Source organism: Bicyclus anynana, chromosome 9, assembly GCF_947172395.1.
Source record: "Bicyclus anynana chromosome 9, ilBicAnyn1.1, whole genome shotgun sequence".
Taxonomy (NCBI): Eukaryota; Metazoa; Arthropoda; class Insecta; order Lepidoptera; family Nymphalidae; genus Bicyclus; species Bicyclus anynana.
The window spans coordinates 10,421,940-10,447,642 of NC_069091.1; the positions used below are offsets into that span (position 1 = coordinate 10,421,940).

General features: G+C 33.6%; 3 protein-coding genes across 4 annotated transcripts; all 3 read left to right on the forward strand.

Annotated features, from left to right (window-relative positions):
- Positions 1 to 72: 72 nt before the first annotated feature.
- Positions 73 to 4,739, forward strand: LOC112055818 (uncharacterized protein KIAA1143 homolog). Of its 2 annotated transcripts, none has more exons than XM_024096060.2 (2): positions 73 to 117; positions 202 to 4,739. In XM_024096060.2, exon 2 carries the CDS (start codon positions 234 to 236, stop codon positions 624 to 626), a length of 393 nt encoding a protein of 130 aa, XP_023951828.1. In that variant the 5' UTR covers positions 73 to 117; positions 202 to 233; the 3' UTR covers positions 627 to 4,739. The 2 variants fall into 2 exon arrangements, with proteins under 2 accessions (XP_023951828.1, XP_023951829.1); XM_024096061.2 differs by having other exon boundaries at positions 73 to 111.
- A 3,959-nt stretch (positions 4,740 to 8,698) lies between these two features.
- Positions 8,699 to 17,191, forward strand: LOC112055817 (exportin-1). The gene is made up of 4 exons (XM_024096059.2): positions 8,699 to 8,859; positions 9,169 to 12,150; positions 12,922 to 13,065; positions 13,320 to 17,191. Exons 2-4 carry the CDS (start codon positions 9,259 to 9,261, stop codon positions 13,464 to 13,466), a joined length of 3,183 nt encoding a protein of 1,060 aa, XP_023951827.1. The 5' UTR covers positions 8,699 to 8,859; positions 9,169 to 9,258; the 3' UTR covers positions 13,467 to 17,191.
- A 2,345-nt stretch (positions 17,192 to 19,536) lies between these two features.
- Positions 19,537 to 24,469, forward strand: LOC112055823 (putative lipid scramblase CLPTM1). The gene is made up of 3 exons (XM_024096069.2): positions 19,537 to 19,799; positions 19,938 to 21,558; positions 22,044 to 24,469. The coding sequence occupies exons 1-3, from the start codon at positions 19,692 to 19,694 to the stop codon at positions 22,208 to 22,210; spliced, it is 1,896 nt and encodes a 631-aa protein (XP_023951837.1). The 5' UTR covers positions 19,537 to 19,691; the 3' UTR covers positions 22,211 to 24,469.
- Positions 24,470 to 25,703: the final 1,234 nt, after the last annotated feature.

The window sequence follows — 25,703 nt, forward strand, 5'->3', positions numbered from 1 at the left end:
AACTTGACAAGTTGTTGACATCTTCTTATCATTTGACGTTTGTGGTTGAGGTCATAGATAATACACATATACGTTGAGGTTGACAAATGACAATACACATGTATGTAGCAGGTACAGGTACACAAACTATTATTTAATTTTATTGTTGTTAAACAAGAAAAAATAACATTTCATTTAAATTAATTAAGAAGTACTTTTCAGTTTTCACTATAATATAAAATATTGAAATAGAAATGAATAGAAAACGAAATATAAACTACATCAAGCCTGAAGATCCACCTTTTTTGAAAATGTTAAAAAAGGAAGCTGGTTACGATAATACCAATCATAAATTCGACAAACTTGACAATGCTGAGGAGGATTTTGTCGATGATGATGATAGCGAACTACCGCAAGTAGTGGTTCTTAAGAAAGGTGACCTAACTGCTGAGGAAGCAGAAGTAGAAAAAGAGAGAATAAAAAAAGTAGAATCTGAAACCAAGGCGGACTTATCCCAGAAAGTTGTATTTAAATCAAAAACATCCAATAAAACAGACCAAAAAAAGGTTTTACCTAAGAAAAAGCAAGAAAAAAATAAACAACTTTTATCTTTTGATGATGATGAAGCTTCTGATAGTGATACTTAAGACAATGAGACATTGCTAACATTTGGGTTATAATATGTGTAATCATCACAAGCAATAATAGAAAAGTGTTGGTATAAAGCAGTTTTTTGAACCCAGGCAGACTACTGTTAAAACAATATAACCATTGATCCAATTGTTAGAGTAATATCAAATGTCCCTGACTATTTGGATCATGGACAATAGTTGATATTTTAAAAAATTGTAAAGTTTTTTTCATATACATTTATTTATTTATTTAGTCCACTAGTGACTGTTGCAGCATTTGCATAACTACAATCTAAAAAAAATTAGATAAATCAGCATGAAGGCTAGAGAGCAGCAGACTAGAAGTTGGTTCTTGGCATATTCTAGTCTGCTCTCCAAGCTGGACCTTGTCACTTTCCATAAGACATGATAATTCAAATCTGTTCATTGTGATGTCTAAGTATGTAACTGTTTAAAATTTTTCATGTAAATATTTTAAATATATTGTTAAAGACAAGGTGTTGTCTTATCTATCAATCATATTGTAAAAATGTAAGGTAGATCTTGTTTCTTGCAAATAAAACTTTTTACTCACTGTGGTCCCTGCATTATGGGAAAACATTTCAAGACATTTTATAATTAACAACTTCACTGACCCCATACAAAAAAAAATCGACTGCCCACATCCAGCATTTTTCTTGTTCCGTTAGATTAAAGAATATTCACATTGCCTTAAAAAACAATAATTCATACAAATAATAATTGTTTTCAATTTATTTTACTATTTCGATTTTTTTGACTCATTATGACTCATGGGCGTGGAATAAAATATTTTCTCTCCCACGTCCAGTGAGTCACGGGCAGGGCCGGACCGTCCATACGGCGAACGGAGCGGTCGCTCCAGGCGCCAAATCCTAGGGGGCGCCGAAATGGTAAAGACAAGATCTATATTTAAAGCGAAGAGATGAACGCGACGTGCGCGAATTTACTTCTAATAGAGGCGTCTTTCTTCACCTATGGTGCAGGGAGTGCGTTGATTTTAACCCGGGTATATACAGGTAATAGAGGGCGCTAGGGTGATGATTGCACCCGGGCGCTGCGTGAGCTAGAGAGTCTTTACTTATAGTGCAGGGGGTGCGTTACACCCGGGTGTCGCGATCTCAGGGGCGCCCAAGCGCCACTCGCCGCGCGGGTTCTATAGGTACTCGGGGGCGCTAGGGTGATGATTGCACGTGATCGAGAGACGGTATTGTGCCTGATTTTCAATTGGCCTGAGTATGGTCAAAATCTTCGCGTTCCATAAGTTCGTAGCCTAAGTAAACCAGGAAACTACAAAGCTATAATTTTTTAGTTAATTTATTTTTCAACTTTATTTAGAGCTCAATACACTTATTTTGTAGGCCTGGAAACATTTCTATACCAGCTATTTTTTTTCTTTAAACTCTTAGAAAATGCATAGACCACTTTCATAAAAATTTTGAACTCGATAAGTGCTTTTTCTAGCTTCGGAAATAGATAAAAGTCTGATGGAGACGAGACTAGATCATATGAATATGGTGGTAAGGTAAGAATTCTAAATTATACTGATGAATTTCTGCTATGCTTTTAACAACATTTCACACGTTTGTTAAAAGCATAGCAGAAACTCGCCAATTATCCTGATGAAACAAAACTTTTCTTCTCAATGATCATGGCCATTTTTCTTTAATTTGTCCTCTGAAACATCGCAGCAGATTTCACTATTAAGCAGAGTTTATATTTACGCCTTTTTTAGTAATCCACCGTAATTACATCCCGCGAATCTCAAAAAACTAAGGCCATTACTTTTGCAACACGCAAAACCGCTTCTGCCTTTTTGGAACATTGGATCCTGGTCGTGTCTACTTTTTAGACTATACTTTTGTTTCTGGAGTTAAAGTAATATACTCAGGTTTTAACCATGGTCACAAAACATACAAAAAAGTATCTGCCTTAAACAACTCCAAGCAGTTGCGAAAATTCGTCAGTCGATCGCGTATTTGTTCAACTCAAAGAAGCCAAGGCGATTATGTGATGTTTGCCTTCTGTTGAGATGCCAATAATGTCAGCTATCTTCCTAAAAGTCAATCTATCTATCTATCTATACTATATACTATACTATAATAAAAGAGTAGAAATCGAGTGTCTGTACTTTGCCCAAATTTAACTAAAATCAAGTTAGGGCAATTAGAAATGAGCAATTGAATACGAAAACATTTTTTTTTTATTTTCTTGTCTGTCTGTCCTTCTGTCTGTATGTTCGTGCTATTCTCTGGTTCTACTGGACGAATTTTGATGCGGATTTCACAAATAGATTAAGCATAGTCCAGGACAACATATAGGCTTTGTTTCATTAAGATCGGATCTATAGCAAAAAACGCGCGAACTTTATTCTGCACTATATTGTAATAGGGCTTCCGACTGTGACCATGGCTGGGCATTTTACCCAAGCCCAAAAAACGCGCGGCCTTCGGCCGCGAACTTTATTCTCAACCGGCCTTCGGCCGGGGGTTTGTAATAAGGCTTCCGACTGTGACTATGGCTGGGCATTTTACCTAAGCGCAAAAAACCGAAGGCCGCGCACTTTATAGTATACTACTATATCATAAAAAAGTTTTCATTAAATTAAAAGCGAAACATAACATCGTATGTGCTATCTTCTGATCAGTTTGAAGGCGGTACCAAGTTAGTGCTGTGTTAATTAAAGCCGTATCTGAAAGAAGTTTCTGAAAATCCAGTTAAAATCTTTATGATTTAAACGGTTTGAATCGAATCGAAATCGTACGGTCGAATTGAGAAACCTCCTCCTTTTTTTGAAGTCGGTTAAAAATGTATGACATTCCGATATACGTTAGGCTACGAACTTTTCAAACGTCCCTAGTATATAATGTTAGGAGCAAACAGAAAAGGCGCCATAATTGGATCTCGCTCCATTCTAAAATTTACCTCGGTCCGGCGCTGGTCACGGGTGCACACATTACTAGTACAAAAAAAATAGCCGTTGATATTCTATTTCAAGTTGCCGTTATAAATTCTAGGTGCATTCACAATGAGTTGGCGTCAGAACATCAGAAATTGTCTGTTTTGCAAGTCCAAGAACAATTAGTTTGATATTTCCTCGGGCCAGCAGCAACAACTATAGAATCCAATGTGCCCCAAAGACCTTCGCTCTCTCTGACTTCCTGATCTTCAAGTTCCTCTCTTTCTTCTAGTCTTCAAGAAATGCCGCTTAATATTGTAAAAAATATATTAGTTCGAAAGAGATGCTCCGGTTGCTATGCCAAACTATAAAGTCAAGAGCAATTAGCTCGTAAAGCCAAACAAGTGCACACAGAGTGCAAAGCATGCAAAAAACCATTTTGTTTAGATTGCTACAATGAAAAACACGTTCGCTAAAAAAACCTTTTTAATGTCTTTTACATTAGTTTTATTTCATTCAAATACAAAATCTTATCCTTTACGAATACTCATCATGATTATTATTGCACCCAATAAAAAAAAAAATTACGAATTTTTTTTCACTTCATTAAATTTAAGGTTTTTTGCTATAAGTTCACGTATTTATTATTGGTACAATATGCCACGTTCACGACAAAAATACAGCCCCAAGTTGCACCAACAAATGACTCGTATATGACTCCTGAACTTATTTCAAAAGGTCCTCATGAGTCATATGTGACTCATTGGACAGTGAAGTTGTTAATGTTGCTCTTTTATAGGTAAAGGTTTCATATTTAACATCACATGGGCCATCTGCTTGTTCTATAATTGTTCTATTACAACTAAAAAAAGGTATTTCATTTTCACCACACTTTTTGGTTCGCTGACTCAATAAGTACTACTTCAGTATTACAAAAATAATTCTACTGATTTATACATTTATGTTTTAGTTGTTGAAACTGATGAAAAATGTAAATTTTGAAACAAATGTAAATGTAAATTTTTAAAAATAGAATAAATGAAATTATTAATATCAGAAAGTATAGACATCTTGTGATGCTAATTGAAATTAACTAAAATAATTATTAATAAATTGTATTTTTAATTAATTAAAAGTTGGTAAAGTTATGAAATGTATTTTTATACTATGGAAATGTAATATAATAAATAAATGAAATTAAGTTCATAAAACAGCTTTTTATTATTAGAAACAAGCAATAATAATTACTTAGCTTCCACCATTACTTTCTAATATTAAGCCTTTTTTCTTACAAGCTGTGTAGCTGTTTCACTCCCATAATTATATTATTATCCTAATCCTACAAGTATATCAAGGTATAAGTAGGTTATGTGACTATAATCTATCAGTGCCAGAGTATTGCCCATCCCGAGCAATGTCCTATCCTTACCATCTGGCAACTTACTCGAATTTAAAAAAAAAATTGATAATTTACTTTAATTATGGAAACATTGCTACATTGCTACATTTACTTAACTTTAATTTTTTAGGCATTTTGAAAAAAAAAAAACTTTTCCTCTACTTCTTGCTTCAAATGTCTGTATAGTGTTAAAAAAAATTATATAAATATATTTTTGGGGTTTTTTTTCTCATCTACCCCTTATCTCTATCAGTGTTTTGTATTTTTGAGCATTTTAACGGTTTAAAGATTAATTTTATCTATACACCTCACACTCCTTGCGCAGACACACTTGTTAGGGTTTTATATATTAGATATACCTAGATTGAAACTAATAATCTATTACAATCTTTCTCAATAATATATCAACAAGAAACTATTCTAATTGATGCAGTAATATTTAAAATACCTATCAGTACATAATAAATTAATTATTTATAGTTCAACATGGACCCTTTCCAAAAAAAAAATTCTATTGAGTTTTGAATTAAGATTGGTGTTTTTTAATAAGCTAACAAAAGCAGACATGGTATTCTCTAAACAACAGTAAGCTTAAAGTACTCTCACTAAACTCTCTAAACAATTTTTTTACTTATAATAATAAGCACTCTTTTCATGTTGTAGTATTCTTCCCACCATCTTCCATACTGCGTTGTTTTTTAGGTTTTGATCTTGCACCATTAGCCAAAGCTATAGGTTCATTAGTATAGAATGTTTGTAATAAATCTGCATCATTCTCAAATTCAAGTAGTTTTCGTAGTAAAAATTTTCTTTCTTCTTTAACAATTTGGATGTTTTCTTGTATTTTTGCCACTTCATCACATAAGGCTGCATTTTCCTAAACCAACACCCATGGTATTATAATTAAGAAACAAGCTAAATAAAATTGTTATTAGGTGTAAAACGACTATACCCTCATTATTAATTTGTTTGTTGGGAAGCTTTCCATATTGAGTTTGGCTTTATTGTTATTCTTATTGTTTATTGGTATGAATAGACACTACTGACTATCTATCTAGAATTACCTTCTATTAGAAGGTATCAACTCAATATCAACATCAGCAAATCAGTCAGTGGATAAGTATATTCATATTTTTAAAGAATATTTGCAATAATTTTTAAACATGACACCAATATTCCTATTACCCTACAACTAGTCAGAAGAGACTGTTGGAATATGTACAACAATAGTCCAGCAGCTAGTATTTAAAACATGGCCTCTCAGTGATGAGTCCGGCCCCTTTACTGGTGAAATATTGCAGCTTCATTGTTGTTTCTTGATTTCCTACAGCCTAGCTAAGCTACACAAAACAATTTGAGAATTTATTAATCAACCTCCTAGATTCAAAGTCTTTATTAGATAATCTATACTAAAGCTATACTCAAAGTGCACTGTTTACCAACAAAAAAATTAAAGATGAGGGTAGAAATCGCTAGTCATTTTGCACCTAACTTGTACTTAAATACATTATATACATATACTTAAAATTAACTTGTTCTTAAATTAATGAATATAAATTTGATTAAAAGCTTAGAACGATTAGATATAGTGAATGTATTTTGGATAATAATACTTTTAAAAAACAATACACTTTTTAAAATAAATAAGTTAAATTGATAGAAAAAAAAATTACTTACTATTATTAAACTTTTCACTTTCAATTTCATATAGTGATATTTTTTACGGTAGTGTTTATGTTTTTCATTATGCACAATGTTCATCATTTTTTATAGATATTAATAATCGATATTTAAAATGCAATTTTTTTATTACTTAGAATTTATTTTAAATCATTGTTTTTTTAAACTGGTACGTGAACAAAGAGTGTATAACTATTCAATCTAATCCGTAATATACTACTCTTATACTCTATGATCTAATCCAAGGAACATAATCTACTACCATTACCAAGTACTAAGCATGCCATGGGAACTTAGAAGAACGTGAAATCTTTATGAAGCAGCGCCATCTACATTCTAGATTTAAGATTCCAGGATAGTTAATTCAATGGCTAAAGGTGTGTATGATATGATATCATATGTATAAAATGATTTTAGAGATTAAAACCGTATAAGCACGGCAAAAAAAGCGAAAAAAAAAGAATTATTTTTCCTTTTAATTATGACGCGTAATAGGAAGAATCTGTTTGTATTTCTAAAGCAAAGGGATTATTAAAGAAAGACAGTAAGTGTACATTAATTTCAATGACGTTCCACATAGTCATTTGGCCTAGTGGTGTATAACAAAGGTACGATCTAACAATCCTGAGTTTGAGCCCGGGGGTATCAATAGAAAACTTTTGTCTTTTTTTTTTTTGTTTTTCTATATTGGTTTCTTCAACTGTTACAAAATCAAAAATCTCTCTCCTTTACAAAAAATATGCATTATTATTTTTATAACAATAATGGATACTATACTAAAAATACCGTGGCTATTTACTAGATGGCGCTATCACAGGCGTTCCGAAAAAAATTAGAGTAGCCTATCTATTTCCAATAATACACTGTAATCTGTGGTACTAAGTACTATAGAATAAATACGACATAGATTAAGAGCCCCCGCAAACTGACAAGTTTTAGTTGGCCGACTAAGTTGCCGAGTATACTAACAACGATACTATACAACGATACTAACAACGATATAAGACAGCCCGCACATCTACAGCAACTAAATCGCCGCAACTAATTAATTGGACGCCGATCGTATCAGAGTAGGGATTCACTTTCGATTAGGGCAGTGGCACCAAAAGATGAACGTTTAAGCGTTTTGGTCAACTTTAAATGCATGTAAATAAATATTTCATGACAATGACGTTTATTGAGTTTACTAAATAATTCTATATATAATCAAAATTTGACCAAATAAAATGGAAAAGTCCTAGTTCTCGATAAGTTATAAAAAAAAGTATTTTGATTGCATAATTTGGGGATTTACCATAGTAATTCAACACTGAGCCCTAATTATGAACGTTTAGTACTCTATAGTTGAACTAATAATTTTGTAATTTTTACGTGTCTACATATGATCATTAATCGAAAAAGCTAATGATAAAAAGTAGAAATTTAGTTTTTATCCACTTACAAGTTAAAAAATAATATGCCTATGTTTGTATTTACACATTATAGTGAAAACATTGCTGTGTGGGTAAAAATATTGCGTACTTGTATTATTAGTGAACATTATTATTTTATTTTCGGGATTTTAGCAGAACCGTATTTATCTATTGGGGGTCTGTCCAACTTTTGGTGTCACTACCCATACAAATTAAAAAGTTGCGCAACTAAGTTGTAAGCGATGGCAACTTAGTTGTTCAATAGTCGGCCAACTAAAAATTGCCATTTGCCAGTGAGTGGCCGCCCTTACGAGTCGGTACAAGTATATTTTATACTATAAGCAGGTTACGTCCTACAAAATCACCGCAAAAAGTGATCCAAATTTAGCGACTCCACTGAGCACATACGTGCACAATTTTGCCTTTAAATCCATTATCAAATTATGTATAAAGTTTCTACACTTTTTGAATACACAACTCGTATTTTAGACGATATTAGGTATTATTTTTATTTATTTTCATACCGTTCGTTGTCTTTTAAGCGCAGTAATTGTCCGCCTCAATTTTGATGCCCCTTCTCTAGTATATAATATCATTGGGTCAGACCATATTCAGAGTCAGAAGGTGATCAGAAGAAATGTACATTACATAGTCTGTGTAAAATTTACCAAGCGTCAGGAGGCCAAAGATTAAAATACAATAGGAGTAGAATCATAGACATTGTACACAACGACATACAGATTTATCTTTAATCTATTAGCTTTTCAAGCATCACGAAAACAACGGGCTAGTGTGTATGGAAGTGCATTTGACCGATTGCGCCGCAATTATTATTCCCCGGTAAGTAAGACACGATTGTACTAATATCTTTAAATTCACAACTAATTTTGCAGTAAGTTCATAACTTGAAAGCATTTGTGGTTTTAATTCCGAAAATGTCATTGTAAATTGTACGGGTGTGTGCCCTCCGTAATACTCTTCTCTAAACATGAGGACTGTTAGAAAATAATTTACTTTCCTTTACATTTCAAAAGCAGTATTTGTACAAATAATATTTTTTCAAACAAAAGATATATATGATTAGTATATTTATCCACATGAATGAGGTTAGAGCCTACTCCATTCTAATTAAATTTTAATTTCTTTCAGTGTGGCGTGTGATGAGGAATGAATGATAATAAGGCACATTTTGCTTGTTTTTAAGGGGAACTAGTTAAGTTAATTTGAAGCTGTATCAGAATGGCAACTTTAGAACAGCAAGCTTCTAAACTTTTGGATTTCAATCAAAAACTGGATATCAACCTCCTTGACAATATTGTTGGGTGTCTGTATTCAGCTGTTGGGGATCAACAGAGACTTGCACAAGATATTTTAACTGCACTCAAGGAACACCCTGATGCTTGGACCCGTGTCGACACAATATTGGAGTTTTCACAGAATCAGGAGACAAAATATTATGCATTGCAGATATTAGAACAAGTTATACAAACAAGATGGAAAGTATTACCAAGAAATCAATGTGAAGGTATAAAAAAATACATTGTTGGTCTTATTATTAAGAATTCATCAGATCCTGTCACAATGGAAAGCAATAAAGTGTATCTAAAGAAGCTAAACTTGATATTAATACAAGTGTTGAAAAGAGAGTGGCCTCATAACTGGGAGACGTTCATCAGTGACATTGTTGGAGCGTCCAAAACTAATGAAAGTCTCTGTCAAAATAACATGGTCATTTTAAAACTTTTAAGCGAAGAAGTGTTTGTCTTCAGTACAGGCCAACTGACACAAACAAAGGCGAAACATCTCAAAGATACCATGTGTTCAGAGTTCAGTCAGATTTTCACTCTTTGTCAATTTGTTCTAGAGAATTCACAAAACGCACCCTTGGTAGATGCTACACTTCACACACTTTTAAGATTTTTGAACTGGATTCCTCTAGGATATATATTTGAAATGAAATTGATTAGCACTCTTATATTTAAATTTTTGAATGTTCCCATGTTCCGCAATGTAACTCTCAGCTGCTTAACTGAAATAGCTGGGGTGACAGTCAGCAATTATGAAGATCAGTTTGTGGCTCTTCTTGTCCAGACTATGGAGCAACTGGAAGCTATGCTGCCACTGACTACCAACATTAGAGAGGCTTATGTTGCAGGCAGAGACCAAGAACAAGTTTTCATACAAAATCTTGCCTTATTTCTTTGTACTTATTTAAAGGAGCATGGGCCATTGATAGAAAGAAGAGGTCTTACAAATACTTTGATGAATGCTCTTCGTTACCTTGTATTGATATCGGAAGTAGAAGATGTTGAAATATTCAAAATTTGTTTAGAGTTCTGGAATGCTTTAGCAGCTGATTTGTACAAGATTGCACCATGTTCGCACTCAACTGGTCTGTACAGCTTAGGAAAAACTGTTGGACGTAAGACACTATACGCTGATGTTCTCAGTGGTGTTCGGTACATCATGATTTCAAGAATGGCAAAACCTGAAGAGGTTCTGGTAGTGGAAAATGAAAATGGTGAAGTTGTGAGAGAATTTATGAAGGATACTGATTCTATAAATTTGTACAAGAATATGAGAGAAACGCTGGTCTATTTGACTCATTTAGATTACCAAGATACTGAACGTATTATGACTGAAAAGCTTCAAAATCAAGTTAATGGCACTGAATGGTCATGGAAAAATCTCAACACTCTATGTTGGGCCATTGGCTCAATATCAGGAGCTATGTTGGAGGAGGATGAGAAGAGATTTTTGGTAGTTGTAATTAAGGAGCTTTTGGGATTGTGTGAACAAAAAAAGGGCAAAGATAACAAAGCTATCATTGCCAGCAACATTATGTATGTTGTTGGGCAGTATCCTCGCTTTCTTCGAGCTCATTGGAAGTTTTTGAAAACAGTTGTTAATAAACTGTTTGAGTTCATGCATGAAACTCATGATGGTGTTCAAGATATGGCATGTGATACGTTCATAAAAATTGCATTGAAATGTCGCCGTCACTTTGTCACCACACAAGTGGGAGAAGCTTGTCCATTCATTGAGGAAATTCTAAGTACAATCAGTTCTATAATCTGTGATTTGCAAACACTACAAGTGCACACATTTTATGAGGCAGTAGGATACATGATCAGTGCACAAGTGGACCAAGTTGCACAAGAGCAACTCATTGAGAAGTACATGTTGCTACCTAATCAGGTCTGGGATGATATAATTTCTCAAGCTTCCCACAATGTGGATATCCTCAAGGATCCTGAAGCTGTTAAACAGCTTGTAAGTATACTTAAGACTAATGGCAGAGCCTGTCGTGCCTTAGGTCACCCATATGTTGTGCAACTTGGCAGAATTTATTTGGATATGCTGAATATTTATAAAGTTATGTCAGAAAATATCACCCAAGCTATTACATTGAATGGGGTAGTGGTGACAAAGCAACCACTGATAAAGAACATGAGGATAATTAAGAAGGAAACATTGAAGCTAATCGCGAGTTGGGTGTCACGATCAACCGACAACAGTATGGTGTTGGAGAACTTTATCCCTCCATTATTAGAGGCTGTTTTAGTTGACTACCAAAAGACCACAGTGCCTGACGCCAGGGAGCCGGAAGTTTTATCGTGCATGGCAGCCATTGTGTACAAATTGGGAGGGCATATCACTTCTGAAGTCCCAAAAATATTTGATGCAGTCTTTGAATGCACTTTGGAAATGATCAATAAAGACTTTGAAGAGTATCCTGAACACAGGACAGAGTTTTTCCTGCTGTTACAGGCGGTCAACACGCATTGTTTTAAAGCATTCCTTAGTATACCTCCAGCTCAGTTTAAGTTGGTACTTGATTCCATAATATGGGCATTTAAACATACCATGAGAAATGTGGCCGACACGGGCCTTCAGATACTGTACAGATTGCTGCAAAATGTAGAACAACACACACAGGCGGCACAAAGCTTCTACCAGACATACCTGTGTGACATATTGGAGCACGTGTTCAGTGTGGTCACTGACACGTCTCACGGAGCTGGCCTCACCATGCATGCTACAATTCTAGCATACATATTCTCCTTGGTAGAAACGGGCCGTGTTTCTGTCGCACTTGGTCGAACTCCTGATAATGTTTTATACATACAGGTAACTATATTCTTAACACTTTTCAAATGCAAATCTATGCAAATATATGTAACTTTTACTATTGTTAAGACTTTAAAAGCAAAAAAATTATAGCAGACTGAATTTATGTTTATTTTAATTTTAAACAGATCACTCTGAACGGGAGTTGGGTAATAGTTAACCGTGGCAGAAACAGGTTGTTTGTTTAAACAAAAATTACAAGTTGACCAAAATTTTGGAAATAGACCAGAGTTGTGAATTAAACTCAAGGCTTCTCAGTTATAGCAACAGATTCACCATAGGGTTCATATAGACTACATTTATATTACAATTTTTTTTTTTTAATTACAATTGATATGAGTCTATCATATCAATTGTAATTAAAAAAAAAAAAAAATTGTAATATAAACAATATTAATTTCGTTAGTACATGGAAAAAGGGACCAAAATATATTGATATATTTCTTAAAAAACTTAGATATTAAAAATTATCTATTTCTTTAAATTATCCAAATGTAAAAAATGCTGTCGTCCATCTTATGACGTTTTGGCTCATATAGTCAAATAAATATTTAAAAATTAAAATCTTCATGTAATCACATCTTAAAAAATATGTTATTTTTTTTTTATTAGAATGATAATTATCCATTGAAGACCAATTAAAAACATGTGTCAACTATTGCAGAGTCAGCCTTAGTGTTAATATTGGGGGGGGGGCTATGTCCAACTTGGTTATGGTTATTGATAAATATAATGAAACTGTGATGAAATGTGTTACTTGTATAATTTCAGGAATATGTGGCAAATCTTTTGAAAACCGCATTCCCACATCTGACAGACAACCAAGTCAAGATAACTGTTCAAGGATTGTTCAACTTGGACCAAGATATCCCGGCCTTTAAAGATCACCTCAGAGATTTCCTAGTGCAAATCAGGGTAAATATTTAGTAGAATCTAATTAACTAATATTATAAAGAGGTCGGATTTGATTATATTACTTTGTTTGTTAAGAATATACTTTGAAGTTTCAAAGACTTAACAGATTTTTTAATTCTTTCACCGCGACGACGCGAGTATAAGAAAGTGGGCGGATAATTGTGCCTCTGAGTGTATATTCAATGGATATGTTCAATAAATTAACTTTACTTGCTATAATTTCTTAATCTCATCGAATTTCTATTTCCTTTTAGGAGTACACTGGAGAAGATGACAGTGATTTGTATCTTGAAGAGCGACTGTTTGCACTACGGCAAGCTCAGGAGGAGAAGCGAAGGGTCCAGTTATCCGTACCGGGCATTATTAATCCCCATGAGTTGCCTGAAGAGATGCAAGATTAAATTTAATTATAGTAAGGAAGGTTACAAGTGGTAACAGTTCACTTGACATTTTTGTATTGTATTTCATTTATCAATCTTAGATTTGTACTAAAGTATGTTATAGTAGGGGAGACATAGACAGGATTATTGTATTTACTCGAGCATGGCAAATGAACACAATAGATGATACCTTGCCTTGTTTTTGAGTACCACAATGTATAAGCGAGCATCAATAATGGGCATGTTTAGGGCAAACCCATAATAAAATCAACTTCAAAAATACTTAGATAAGAATAGTCAATAGCTAATTTTGAAGATTTGTGACGAAGTTGAAGTATAAGAAATTGTAGTTTTTTTCTGTACTACTGAAACTGAAAATCCTTACTTTATATTATAAATGCTAAATTAAGTCTTACCTTTGAATGAGAATCAGTATAGAGTTAAATTTTACTTTAGAGCAGAACATAAGCTACTTTTATCCCGGAAAAATCATCATTCCTGCGGGATTTTAGAAAACCGAATTTTACGCCAATGTGTGCGTGCGCTAGTAATATATAATCATTTATTCTTTCTAATATCTGATCTGCCAAATCGAATAGATCCTCGCGTTGCTTGAGTAAGTACACGTTTAGCATCATGGGCTCCCCTAAAATTATATACAGTGAGTTTTTGAGATAGCCATTATGTGGCAGCTACCCTTGATGTTAGAGGTAGGAGTATCCATATTTAAATAGATCCTATTAATTGTTTTAAAAGTGATTTTTTGTAAAAATATTTGTTTGGCACAGTACAGTTACTGTGGATCTATTAAGGCAAACTATACATGTTCTATGAAATGAACCGAAAAGATCTGCGTCTGTATTTAAAAAAAAAAAGAAAAGTGATAACGTAATTCTGCTGCTGTATGCGTGAGAGAAAGGGAATCCAGAATAAATAAATAAAATCCAGACAGAGTGGCGCCGTAACGCGTTACGTAGCAGTTTATCCACTCTATAATAAGTTATCACTTCAATAATAATACATAATGAAGGATATTATATTCCTTGTTTAAGAAAATTGGTGAATAGTGTTTTGTGTAAGCTGATATACAAGTACCATGGGAAAGTCAAGTTCGTTTTGAGCATGAGCTGTTTAGTGCAATTTCAGAGCGTTTTATAAAATGGCGATTACTATACCCATGTTCTTACGATACTCGGACCAATTACCTATCATAGGACCTGCCTCGCTAGAGCTTACCACTCTGTCAAAACTATATGATCATGATCTAATGATTTCATACATACTGCGTCTATAGAATTGATGTTACTTTGTGTTAAAATTATACGTGTGTGTATTACGATTTAATATTGTGTGTAGTGTAATAGGATATATTTATTGGTGTTAAATATTTTCGATTTGTGAGTTTACTTCGCCCACCTCAAAAAACGACACCATTTTGTAGGTGAATATGAGTCAAATTGAAGATAATTGGTTTGAGTCTTAGAACGTTTGCTTGTGACAGTCAGATATATCTCATTTTATGATACCATAGGTAAGTATGATAGCCAATAGGGTAGTTGACTCGTATTAAACTTAATATATTTAAACAATATTAATTTCGTTTAGTAATTGGAATAAGGGTTTGAAATATATCTCAGTTTTTAAAATAAAAATAATAAAATATTACTTAAGAAACTCAAGTAAAAATCGCGTATTCTATTTATTTTTTTTACTATAGGTACTACCTAATATTATAAATCATGGTATTTAATAAAATCCCTGCAAAACAAAAACTAGTAAACAAAACTTGCTTGACGTAATAATAACAATTGCCTTTATTCAGATCAAAAACTTAGCCTAATAACAATATTTCAAATCAAAAGAAAATTAATATTTAAAACTTATTCTTACATATCATATAATTGGTATAGGCTTGTATTTGTAACTTGTTTAATTTTTGATGATCTAGTTGCCGATCGGTAAAGGCTTCCTCCAACTTGCTTGACATAATGGCACAGATAAATCATCATCAGGACTATAATTATGGAGTATACAAGTCACAAAAGTACGATATATTCGTTACAATCTCATACAACGATACGAAACGAACGATAATGAACAATTTAAGACCATAAAAAAATGTGTCATGTGTTTATTACTATTACTAGTGAGCTTGGTATGTGAGGATCTAGAAGCTTCGAAACTCGCTACCTTACAAAGCTATAACAATCTAAACTCCGTAATTGGCTACCGTACTTCTATAGTAGGAGAATCTCAGACTAATTAAGGATCTGCCTCGCTACACGTTACTTTTCTGTCAAAGTATATGATCAACTATCTAATGCGATTATAAAAACTGTCTCTATGGTATCGATGTTTCATAGTTGTAATCGTGTTCTTCGGTTAAAGAGCTCCGTAATAATACCTTTCTAGTTTAGTAAAAGATATTTACCTCATCTAAGCACGTTTTCCTCACAAAATGACAGATAATATTGTTCGTGAATAGGGATGATAACAGTTTTTTTAAACTGTATATAAATTAGGAGTATGCTAATTGTAAAGCAATTTTGTAAAAGTAATAGGGTATCTGCTATCATTATTTTCAGAGCTTTTACCATTTTTCATGTATTGAAAAATGTTACGTTTAATTTATGGAAGCTGAAACTGTATGAATTTTCATTTAATTAGGTACGATAAAAGATTTTCAATAGATTTTGATATTTTATAAAGTTTGATTTTTACGTATAAATTAGTTAACATTGATCTTATTTACCTGAATGTCTCATAAAAAACAATATATTCAAACCTAGTCATCATCCCAATTTGGGTGCGTTACTAGTCCTTAAGTAATTAGTCTGAGAGGAGAATAGAATGAAAAATTTTCAGCCTTCATAAAATGAGGTATATCTGGCTATCGCAGGCTCATGGTCCAACTTGCACCATGATCAATGTAACATATTACATAATATACCTACTATGTAATGTAACCTGTAGGTGTGTACAATTACCTCAGGCGCCTGGTCTTACCATTTAAAGATGGCTGGATGATGATGGCGATGAATGATTAGTGTCCATTTGCATCTACTATGTGCATTATGCAGTACCTATGAGCCCTGTTCATAGCCACATTTTCAGTACTTGGAAATGTATTATGTTCACCTTTTGAACTACAATATTTTACACTATTATTGATTAATAGATAATTTATGAAAAATTCTGTTGAGTGGACTGTTATCACTTAGACAACCGAACTCTTGTGCCCGTTCAAATGAAACCTTTATTATGTCAGTATGTACAAAGGGTCGCCTGGAACAATGGAAGATGATGTATGCTAGAGACAAGGTTAAGAAAGAAAATCTCCAAAAGGTTTATTTTGACAGCACAAGATGTAGTATATGGCCTTTTTTATTCGTAGGTAAAGAATCATGGAAAAATCTACATTGCTAGAGAATAATTCCAGAAATAAGTTTCAGTTTTTTTTTTTCATAATAACAGTGGACGGTACCTCCATATTTTAAGAATTCTCTGTGATCGACCCAGTGTTGAGTGTTCAACACGTGCAACATGGATTCTGAGTATTACGTCACATGAGTAGTTTCTAGGTAAAAGTTTATAAAGTGAATTGCTGTTAGTAACTTTTTATGTTTTGTTTAATGTTGTCATAACTAACTATAATGAATTGGGAATATTTCCAAATGCGTTTTGGGTCCGATTAGTTATCGAATCTTTCAATTTGTGTTTGAAATAAACAGATAATAATATATAAAGTCTTTGTTTCACAAATATCCAATAGTCTAAAAGCCTGTGATTGCTAGACCTTCGTCATTGAATAAAAGCTGATAAAGACCAATTAACCAATCCTTAAGAACCGTAATTTGATTCAAATAAAATTGTGCCCCAAAGTAGGTTCCTTTCTCGTTTAGCAGGTGTATCGTAGGTACGTATCGGAGACGCATCGCATCAAACGGATTTTATACTAATAGCATTAACAACTGAGTCTTAGGGCCATAAATCATTTCTCTATATCTATCTCGCTTGCACTTATGGGTCTTATGGAGCCGTCTAGTGAAGGGTGTAACAATGAAAGACATATTATCGATAAGTAAAGTTTATTATCGTATCTTGTTCACAAAATTAAAAAAATTAACAATATTTGATTTAATATAATACATATTTCATATTATATAATTATTAACTAAATAAAATTAATCTTCATCTGAGTCTTCATCATCAGAATCTTCGTCTTCTGCCAAATTTATTATATATTAGTATCCATAGTGCGCAACGAGTAACACATGAATGTATTTATTTAATTGCAGTAAACACATTTATAGCAAAAAAAATACGCAATGCAATTACATTAGAAACCGACCAATCAGAATCGTCCAAATCATTATTGACTCATCATTAGCACGTGCGCAGGTAGCCGTTTATCGATAATTAGGGTGCGCAGGTAGGCGCGCTGCACATTCCTATCTTTTTTGACTTTTATGACCGGACGACTCAGATGATAATGCGCATACTATAGTATTCTTAGTATAGAAAGACATACGAGTCCATCCACTGATCCGCATCGAACGGATTTTATCTATCGTAAAAATAAAATCCGTTTGATGCGATGCGTCCGATACCTATACGATGCGGATCTCTGGACTCCTGCCATTAGACATTTGAAGGTAAAGATCAACTTGAGAGTACCTACTCAATAAAAACGGGCTATACGAAACAAATCAAAATAGCACTGTGTCGATTATGCAAATTTCCATACAACTGTACCTACAGTCCAGTGAACTACTACTACTACTACTACTGTAACGGCTGAATAGGGATGATGACAGTTTTTTAAATTGTATATAAATTAAGAGTATACTAATAGTAAAGCAATTTTGTAAAAGTAACAGGGTATCTGCGATCATTACTTTCGGAGCTACAGGGATTTAAAGAGTCAGATTTGCGGCGCTGCCGCGGATCCCTGAAAAACGCCCCATACAAAATGGCTCGAAAAAATGACGTCATAGGCAATGTAATGATCGTTAGATTTGTATGGGCGTTCAAACAAAATTACTAATATCTTTGTTATTTGTGCGTTTATCTTTATAGTTCATATATTAAAAAATGTCACATTTAATGTAAGAAAGCTAAAACTGTATGAATTTTCATGTAATTACGATAAAAAAAATTTAGTAGTTTTTGAAATTTTATAATCTCATTTATTTTGCAAATATCCAGACAATCTTTGCTTTTTATGTATAAATTAGTTAACATTGACCCTATTTACCCGAATGTATCATAAAAATCAATATATTCAAACCTAGTCATCATCCCCATTAAAGAGGTCTAAGAGCGGACGAAGTCGCAGGCGTCCGCTAGTTCTTGAATAATATTGAAAATTACTGATGCGACGCTTCGTGTCATACTGACTCGAGAACAAAGAACATATTTGCTCGAGAATGTATTCGTTTATGAATTTTGTATTTGAGAGGGCACGGAACACGACAACGTCGTGTTCCGTGCCCTCTATCTGTCTATTATTTTTTAATCTGTGGATACCACATGCAGATTTTTTCAATTTGCCGCGTTTTTCAGGTCACGCTTTCATTTTCCAAGCAATGATTTTTTAGGTACTACATGTTATAGTTTAAAATAGATAAAGTATATTTATATAGTTTACCACCATATTATTTCGATTTCGACACTTTTATTCACAGTAGAAATGATTTTCCTTCTCCTTACCTCATATGAGAGTAAGACTAAGGAGAACAGGGACAGGGCACACTCATGGAGTCGCCCGGTAAAAAATGTTCTACATTGAATATGGACTGGAGTAATGTTCTCTAAACAGACGAACTTTTTAGTAGGTTTTTAAACCAATAACAATGCAAACTTATAAGACACGAAAGAATTGCACAAGAAATACACAAAAATACAATGATTTAAAAAATTATATACGTTCTCATATGTCTGAGTCTATGGTTCGCAGTTCGCCGTGATTTTATTTTAAAAATATTCTTTGAGTACGTGCCGTGGTTTGTACATAGTTTTGTTATCTGTGTCTACTCTATGTTCTAGTTTGGTTCTAGTCCATAGATATTATTCAATCTAGTCCACAGATCACTATAGACTAGATCTAGTCTATGAACTGTGTAGTCGGTCGACCATGATGGTGCTGAAAAATTAAAAATCTTTACACATTGCAGTAAAATAATTTCAAAATCTGACAGAAGTTGAACAAATAATTCACTAATACATCACGTTCCATTTAAAATTATGGCTAATACAGGAGAGGATAACTCTTCTAGTGAATCAACGGACAAGTTAATACCAAGTGATTCTAATTCGAGTCAAATCGAGACAATTCCTGATGAAAATGTTGATGTATGTATTACATTTTATTAAGTAAAGAAATTATAGTTGTAAAATTTTGTTATTTTGTCTTGTCTAGCAAACTATAACAATTATTAATGTTCTCTTGAATTGGGTCAATCTTCACGCTTTTGATTTCGATTTTTTCAGATCAATGAACAAATTGACGAACAGCGCCGTCGAATGCAACCAACAAAGATGGAATCATTTTTTGCGATAACAAAATCTTTAATAATAAGAGCTTTAGTAGTTTATTTTATAACATCAATGTTCCGACAGCCTTCAACTCCAAAGGTTGATATAAATAGTCCCCCTGGTGTAGTTCGCACTCCGGCGATTAATATGTTTTCGAATGGGACATCGTTAGACATGTACGCATATTTATCAGAAAACGAATTTCTCAAGAACTTCCAAGATGCTGAATTAATTTGGAAATTACCTGGTTTAATATATGGAGATTGGAACGGTGGGCCAAATAGAGATGGAACATTTATACACACAACTACATTTGTACCCTCAGAGGCTTTGAAGAATAATGGTTCTATTTATCTTCATGTATATGTTGTGCAGTCAGGAAAATCTCCTGACCCAAGAGACAAGAGCAATTACGCTGGCCCTTATGTATCATATGGTAAAAAAATGGTAAATAAGTACAAGAAGCTGAGGTATCTGAAGACTCATAATCTACTAACGGGACAAACTGAAAAGTCTGAAGAGGAAATCATGAAAGCAGAAACGTTAAAAGAAGAAATTGTTTCACACTGGCATCCCAATCTAACTATTAACTTAGTGACTGATCAAACTAATTGGATGCAGGGAAGTGTACCGCCGCCTCTTGATGAATTCATCTACTTCCTGCCTGATGGTAACCAATACAAACCAGCAGTCTTTCTAAATGACTATTGGAACATGATGAGAGATTATGTTCCACTCAATAAAACAACAAGTAACCTAAAGTTAGAAATGACATTTCAGCCATTGAGTCTGTTCAAGTGGCAGCTATACACTGCTCAGGCTATGCGGGACAAATTGAGCATGTTTTCAGCTTTGGGTGGCGAGGAACAAGATGAAGAGCAGGATACTGTCAAGGAATTGCTTTTAGATACATCGCCTTATTTACTGGCGCTTACAATATCTGTCTCCATACTACACTCAATATTTGAGCTGCTGGCATTCAAAAATGATATTCAGTTTTGGAACAACAGGCAGTCTCTGGAAGGCCTCTCCGTGAGATCAGTATTCTTCAATGTTTTCCAATCTACTGTTGTTCTACTTTATGTTTTGGATAATGAAACAAATGTCATGGTTAGAATATCCTGCTTCATTGGCTTGATGATTGAGATTTGGAAGATAAATAAAGTGATGGATGTCAAATTGAACAGAGAAGACAGAATATTTGGAATTCCAAAGATTACATTTACTGACAAAGGGTCTTATGTACAATCTAGTACTAGGGAATATGATACTTTGGCATTCAGATACCTCAGCTGGGCCTGTTTCCCACTTTTGATTGGATATGGGGTATACTCCTTGCTGTATCAAGAGCACAAAGGATGGTATTCATTCATTCTTAACATGATGTACGGTTACCTTTTAACCTTTGGATTTATTATGATGACACCTCAACTATTTATTAATTATAAATTGAAGTCAGTGGCACATTTGCCATGGCGCATGATGACGTACAAATTCCTGAACACATTTATTGATGATATCTTTGCATTTGTTATCAAAATGCCAACCATGTATCGCATCGGCTGTTTCAGAGATGGTATGTACAACTTTTCTATACTTTAAATATAAATAATATTTTTTATTAGCAGTTGCATTCAACTTTGTTCACATATAATTCCTAAGTTTCTGATTCTACTAAAATTATAATATTATAAATGTATGTGGCTTTACTCTGTCTTTTCACTAAAGCTGTGATAGCCCACAGTGGATATGACCTCTGCCTCCGATTCCGGAGGGTGTGGGTTTGAATCCAGTCCGGGGCATGCACCTCCAACTTTTCAGTTGTGTGCATTTTAAGAAATTAAATGTCATGTGTGTCAAACAGTGAAGGAAAACACAGTGAGGAAACCCGCATACCAGAAAATTTTCTTATTTCACTGTGTGTGTGTCTGCCAATCCGCATTGCACGAGCATGGTGGACTCCGAACCCCTCTCAGCTCAGCTGCTCAGCAGGAGGAGCTCAGCAGTGAGCCAAATATGTGTTGATAATGATGATGATGATGACTGTCTTTAATTTTTCAGATATTGTATTCTTCATTTTCCTGTATCAACGTTGGATTTACAAGGTTGACCACAAACGTGTCAATGAGTTTGGATTCTCAGGAGAAATGGAACAGCAGAAGTCTGAGAATGGTAACCTCGCTATCACCGAAGGGGATCAAGGCACCTCAGATAAGAAAAATGATTAAATTTAGATAATTTTTAGCTAGTTAAAGTTATGACATCCATATAGTATACACTAAAATTAATTTTGCTTGACAGAATAATAAAACAAATTTTGAAGTCTATTTAAACTATGCTGATAAGAAAATGATATGCTATTGTGAATCAGTACAAATAATGATAACAAAATGTGTGTCTATAAATATAATCATCTACAAATATTTATACTATCACTACTATTAGTAGTTTTGTCTCAAATTCATCCTAAACATTCAAATGGTAAGTAATTACGATAATAATTATGTAGTTAATATAATTATAATAGCAATAGGTTTAAAAATTTTAATCCAAGCGATAGCGAGCAAAGGAATCATTTTCTTCTTTGAACTGCAATGTGCTAGAAACCAAACAGACTAGTGATGTGGTATGTGTATGTAAAACAGGATAATGATCTACAGTACCTACAGTTTTTTACATTCAACAAAAATAGAATGTATTTTCTATAAAAATTTTTTTTTTGCTATTTTGTGAGAAATTCTGTTGATTATGTATAACAGCTTGATCAATATATAACATAGACAATGTTAATTCAACAAAAAATGAGAGTTGTAAGTACTACTTCTTAATTTTTTTTTTTTTAATTTGTTACTCAAACTGAATATACATAGGACTAATTCTTAAAATATGCATAGGATGTTATTGGTCTCAGTGGGATTATTATAGTGATTAATAACAACAAAGTTATTTACATTCTTTATGAATATCAAATTAATTATTAAGTGCACTAGCACTTATAGACTTTATTAGAACAAGCATATTGCTTAAGTTTAAAATTATAGCAATAGATTATATTATATTTTGATCAATACCAAACTTTCCATTCAATCAAAAAAAAACCATTGAATAATGAGATAATGTTGTGTGTGTTGTAATATGATGGATTTTTATTTTGCTGTTTCTGCAATCACTGGTCTAATACTATTATTGGAAACAGCTTGTTCAAAGTATAGTTATATAAAATTTTTAATAATTAAGTAATGCCTGAGCAATGTTTCATCAAATTTTGTTTAGGAATATTATAAACTATAGACACAGATTTAAATCCTTAATCCTTAATATGGAATTAAACCACGAATAGTATAGTAAACAGTGAAAGTCCTTTTTACTATTTACTATAGTAGTAAAGATAAAAAGTTACAGTGAGAGGACTTCTAGAGGAGAAGAGCAAAACTTATATATCTGATATCCAGTAAAGTAGTAACTTATTTGTACCTATTTTATATTTCCATTGGGTTTGCTTTATGCTAGCCACTCACCATCCAATAAGTCCACGTGCCTGCATGTTGCGATTGGTTGTGATTTGCATGATGTCTTGCACAGTGACCAACACACAATCAGTTTTATCGGATGTCCTGCGGTTAGTGCTGCAGGCACGCGGAATGATTTGATGGTGAGTGGCTAGCATTATAATTAAGGTTGATTTTATGAAGTTTTAATATTGTTTACACATAAATAGAATTCTGCATGCCTGCAAGTAAGCATCTAATAATACTTTGTGACCTTTTAATCTTCAAGGGTTATTTCAGACTAGCGTATTATGTGCGCGTATACGGATGTATCAGCATACGCGTTTATACGCGCGCTGCATTACGCGTTTCAAAAAACGGGACTAACGTGAACGGGCATATTTCGCTATGTTCGCTCGAACTGGTGGTGTCGTGTCAGTATCTCTAGGGCAATGATACTCAACCTTTTTCACCAAAGGGCCTTATACACATGTTAGTTAGTCATGGTGTCGCGGGCCGCTAAATATAAATAAATTATTTCTTGGATTTTCACAATTGGAATGATAATAGTTTTTTTTTAATTGTATATAAGTAAATTAAGAGCTAATAGTAGATATCGTCTCTGAAATCAACTATGCGCAAGTAATAAGTTCAGTGCACATTAAAAACAAAACGTGTGAGGCGTCAGGCGACTGTGGTGGGTAAAAGGCGTGCGGGGTTAGTTTTCAAAACGGTTTAATTAATACAAGATGTCCTAGATGGGCCAACAAAAGCCTGAGAGACCGCAGGTTGAGCATAGCGGCTCTAGGAGGTGTCTTGCGGCTCGCGCTTATACGAGCTTAGAAACTCGTCAACGCTCGTACGAGTCGAGCGTGTGCCAGAAGGCGCGCCTATACGCGCTTCCAAATACGAACTCATACGCGCGTATAAAATGCTAGTCTGAAACCGCTCTAAACACGCATTTTTATAAAAAAAACATTTATTTGAAAAAAAAAATAATGAAATGAAATATTTAAAATTCAGGGAATGGACGTAATGAACTCTTTAAAATCCTGTTGTAAGTATTTACGTAGATATAGTTAATAATAATTATAAATGTTATGTGTTGTGTCATGTGTACAAGAAATATTTTGATTCAATTTATGTAATAATAAACTTTGCATTTTGTACAAATTTTCATGTAATAAACACGTATTATTTTCACTTTTTTAGGAATTTATTATGTTCATAAAGTAATACTTATCAATAAATTATTAGCAGGCCCTTTTTCAATCATATGTATATGTACTTACCTACAAACATTTTTATCATGTATTTATACTACTAATAAATTATTTAAAGCTTCATTTAACTTTATTAAATTCAATGTTACTTAAAGTATCTCTTTTAAATATCTGATGATATCTTCGAAAAAAGTATTATAAATTATTATCTCTATTTTTCAGTGTTTAATAAATCGCAACCTAAATCTTTGTTAGTGAAATGTAAATTTTAAATGATTATTATTTGATCAGTAATTTGATTTTTCTCGTTTATTAAATTGTTGTTTCAATATTGTTTATTATTTTGTCTGACTTCCATTAATGAACTTCACAAAACTAACATTATGATATCCCGAAACCTTAACTATGCCCTACACCCTATATAACCCTCCACAGTTCCAATTACTTTAACGTAATTGAAACCGAAGACGAATTTCGCTATGTGGATGTTCGGTTTCCTCACTATTGATTCCAATTCGTCATCAACCCATATTCGGCTCACTGCTGAGCTCGAGTCTCCTCTCAGAATGAGAGGGGTTAGGCCAATAGTCCACCACGCTGGCCCAATGCGGATTGGCAGACTTCACACACGCAGAGAATTAAGATAATTCTCTGGTATGCAGGTTTCCTCACGATGTTTTCCTTCACCGATTGAGACACGTGATATTTAATTTCTTCCGGATTCGAACTCACACCCTCCGGAATCGGAGGCAGAGGTCATATTCACTGGGCTATCACGGTTAGCTGAGTTACCAGAAAATGGAAATTTCAGAGCGTCGGAACTAGATAATGCACCACGCAATTTGTAGGACATTGTGGTTATTAAGTTGTATAACTATTAATTAATCGACAGTAAAAAGACATCTGGTTAGTAACAACTTTTGTTACTCTACCCTCCTCTCAACTCAGTTAGCTACCAGAATCAAGAATGTTCGTAAATAAAAAAGTTGATCGTCCCATCGAGATGAAGT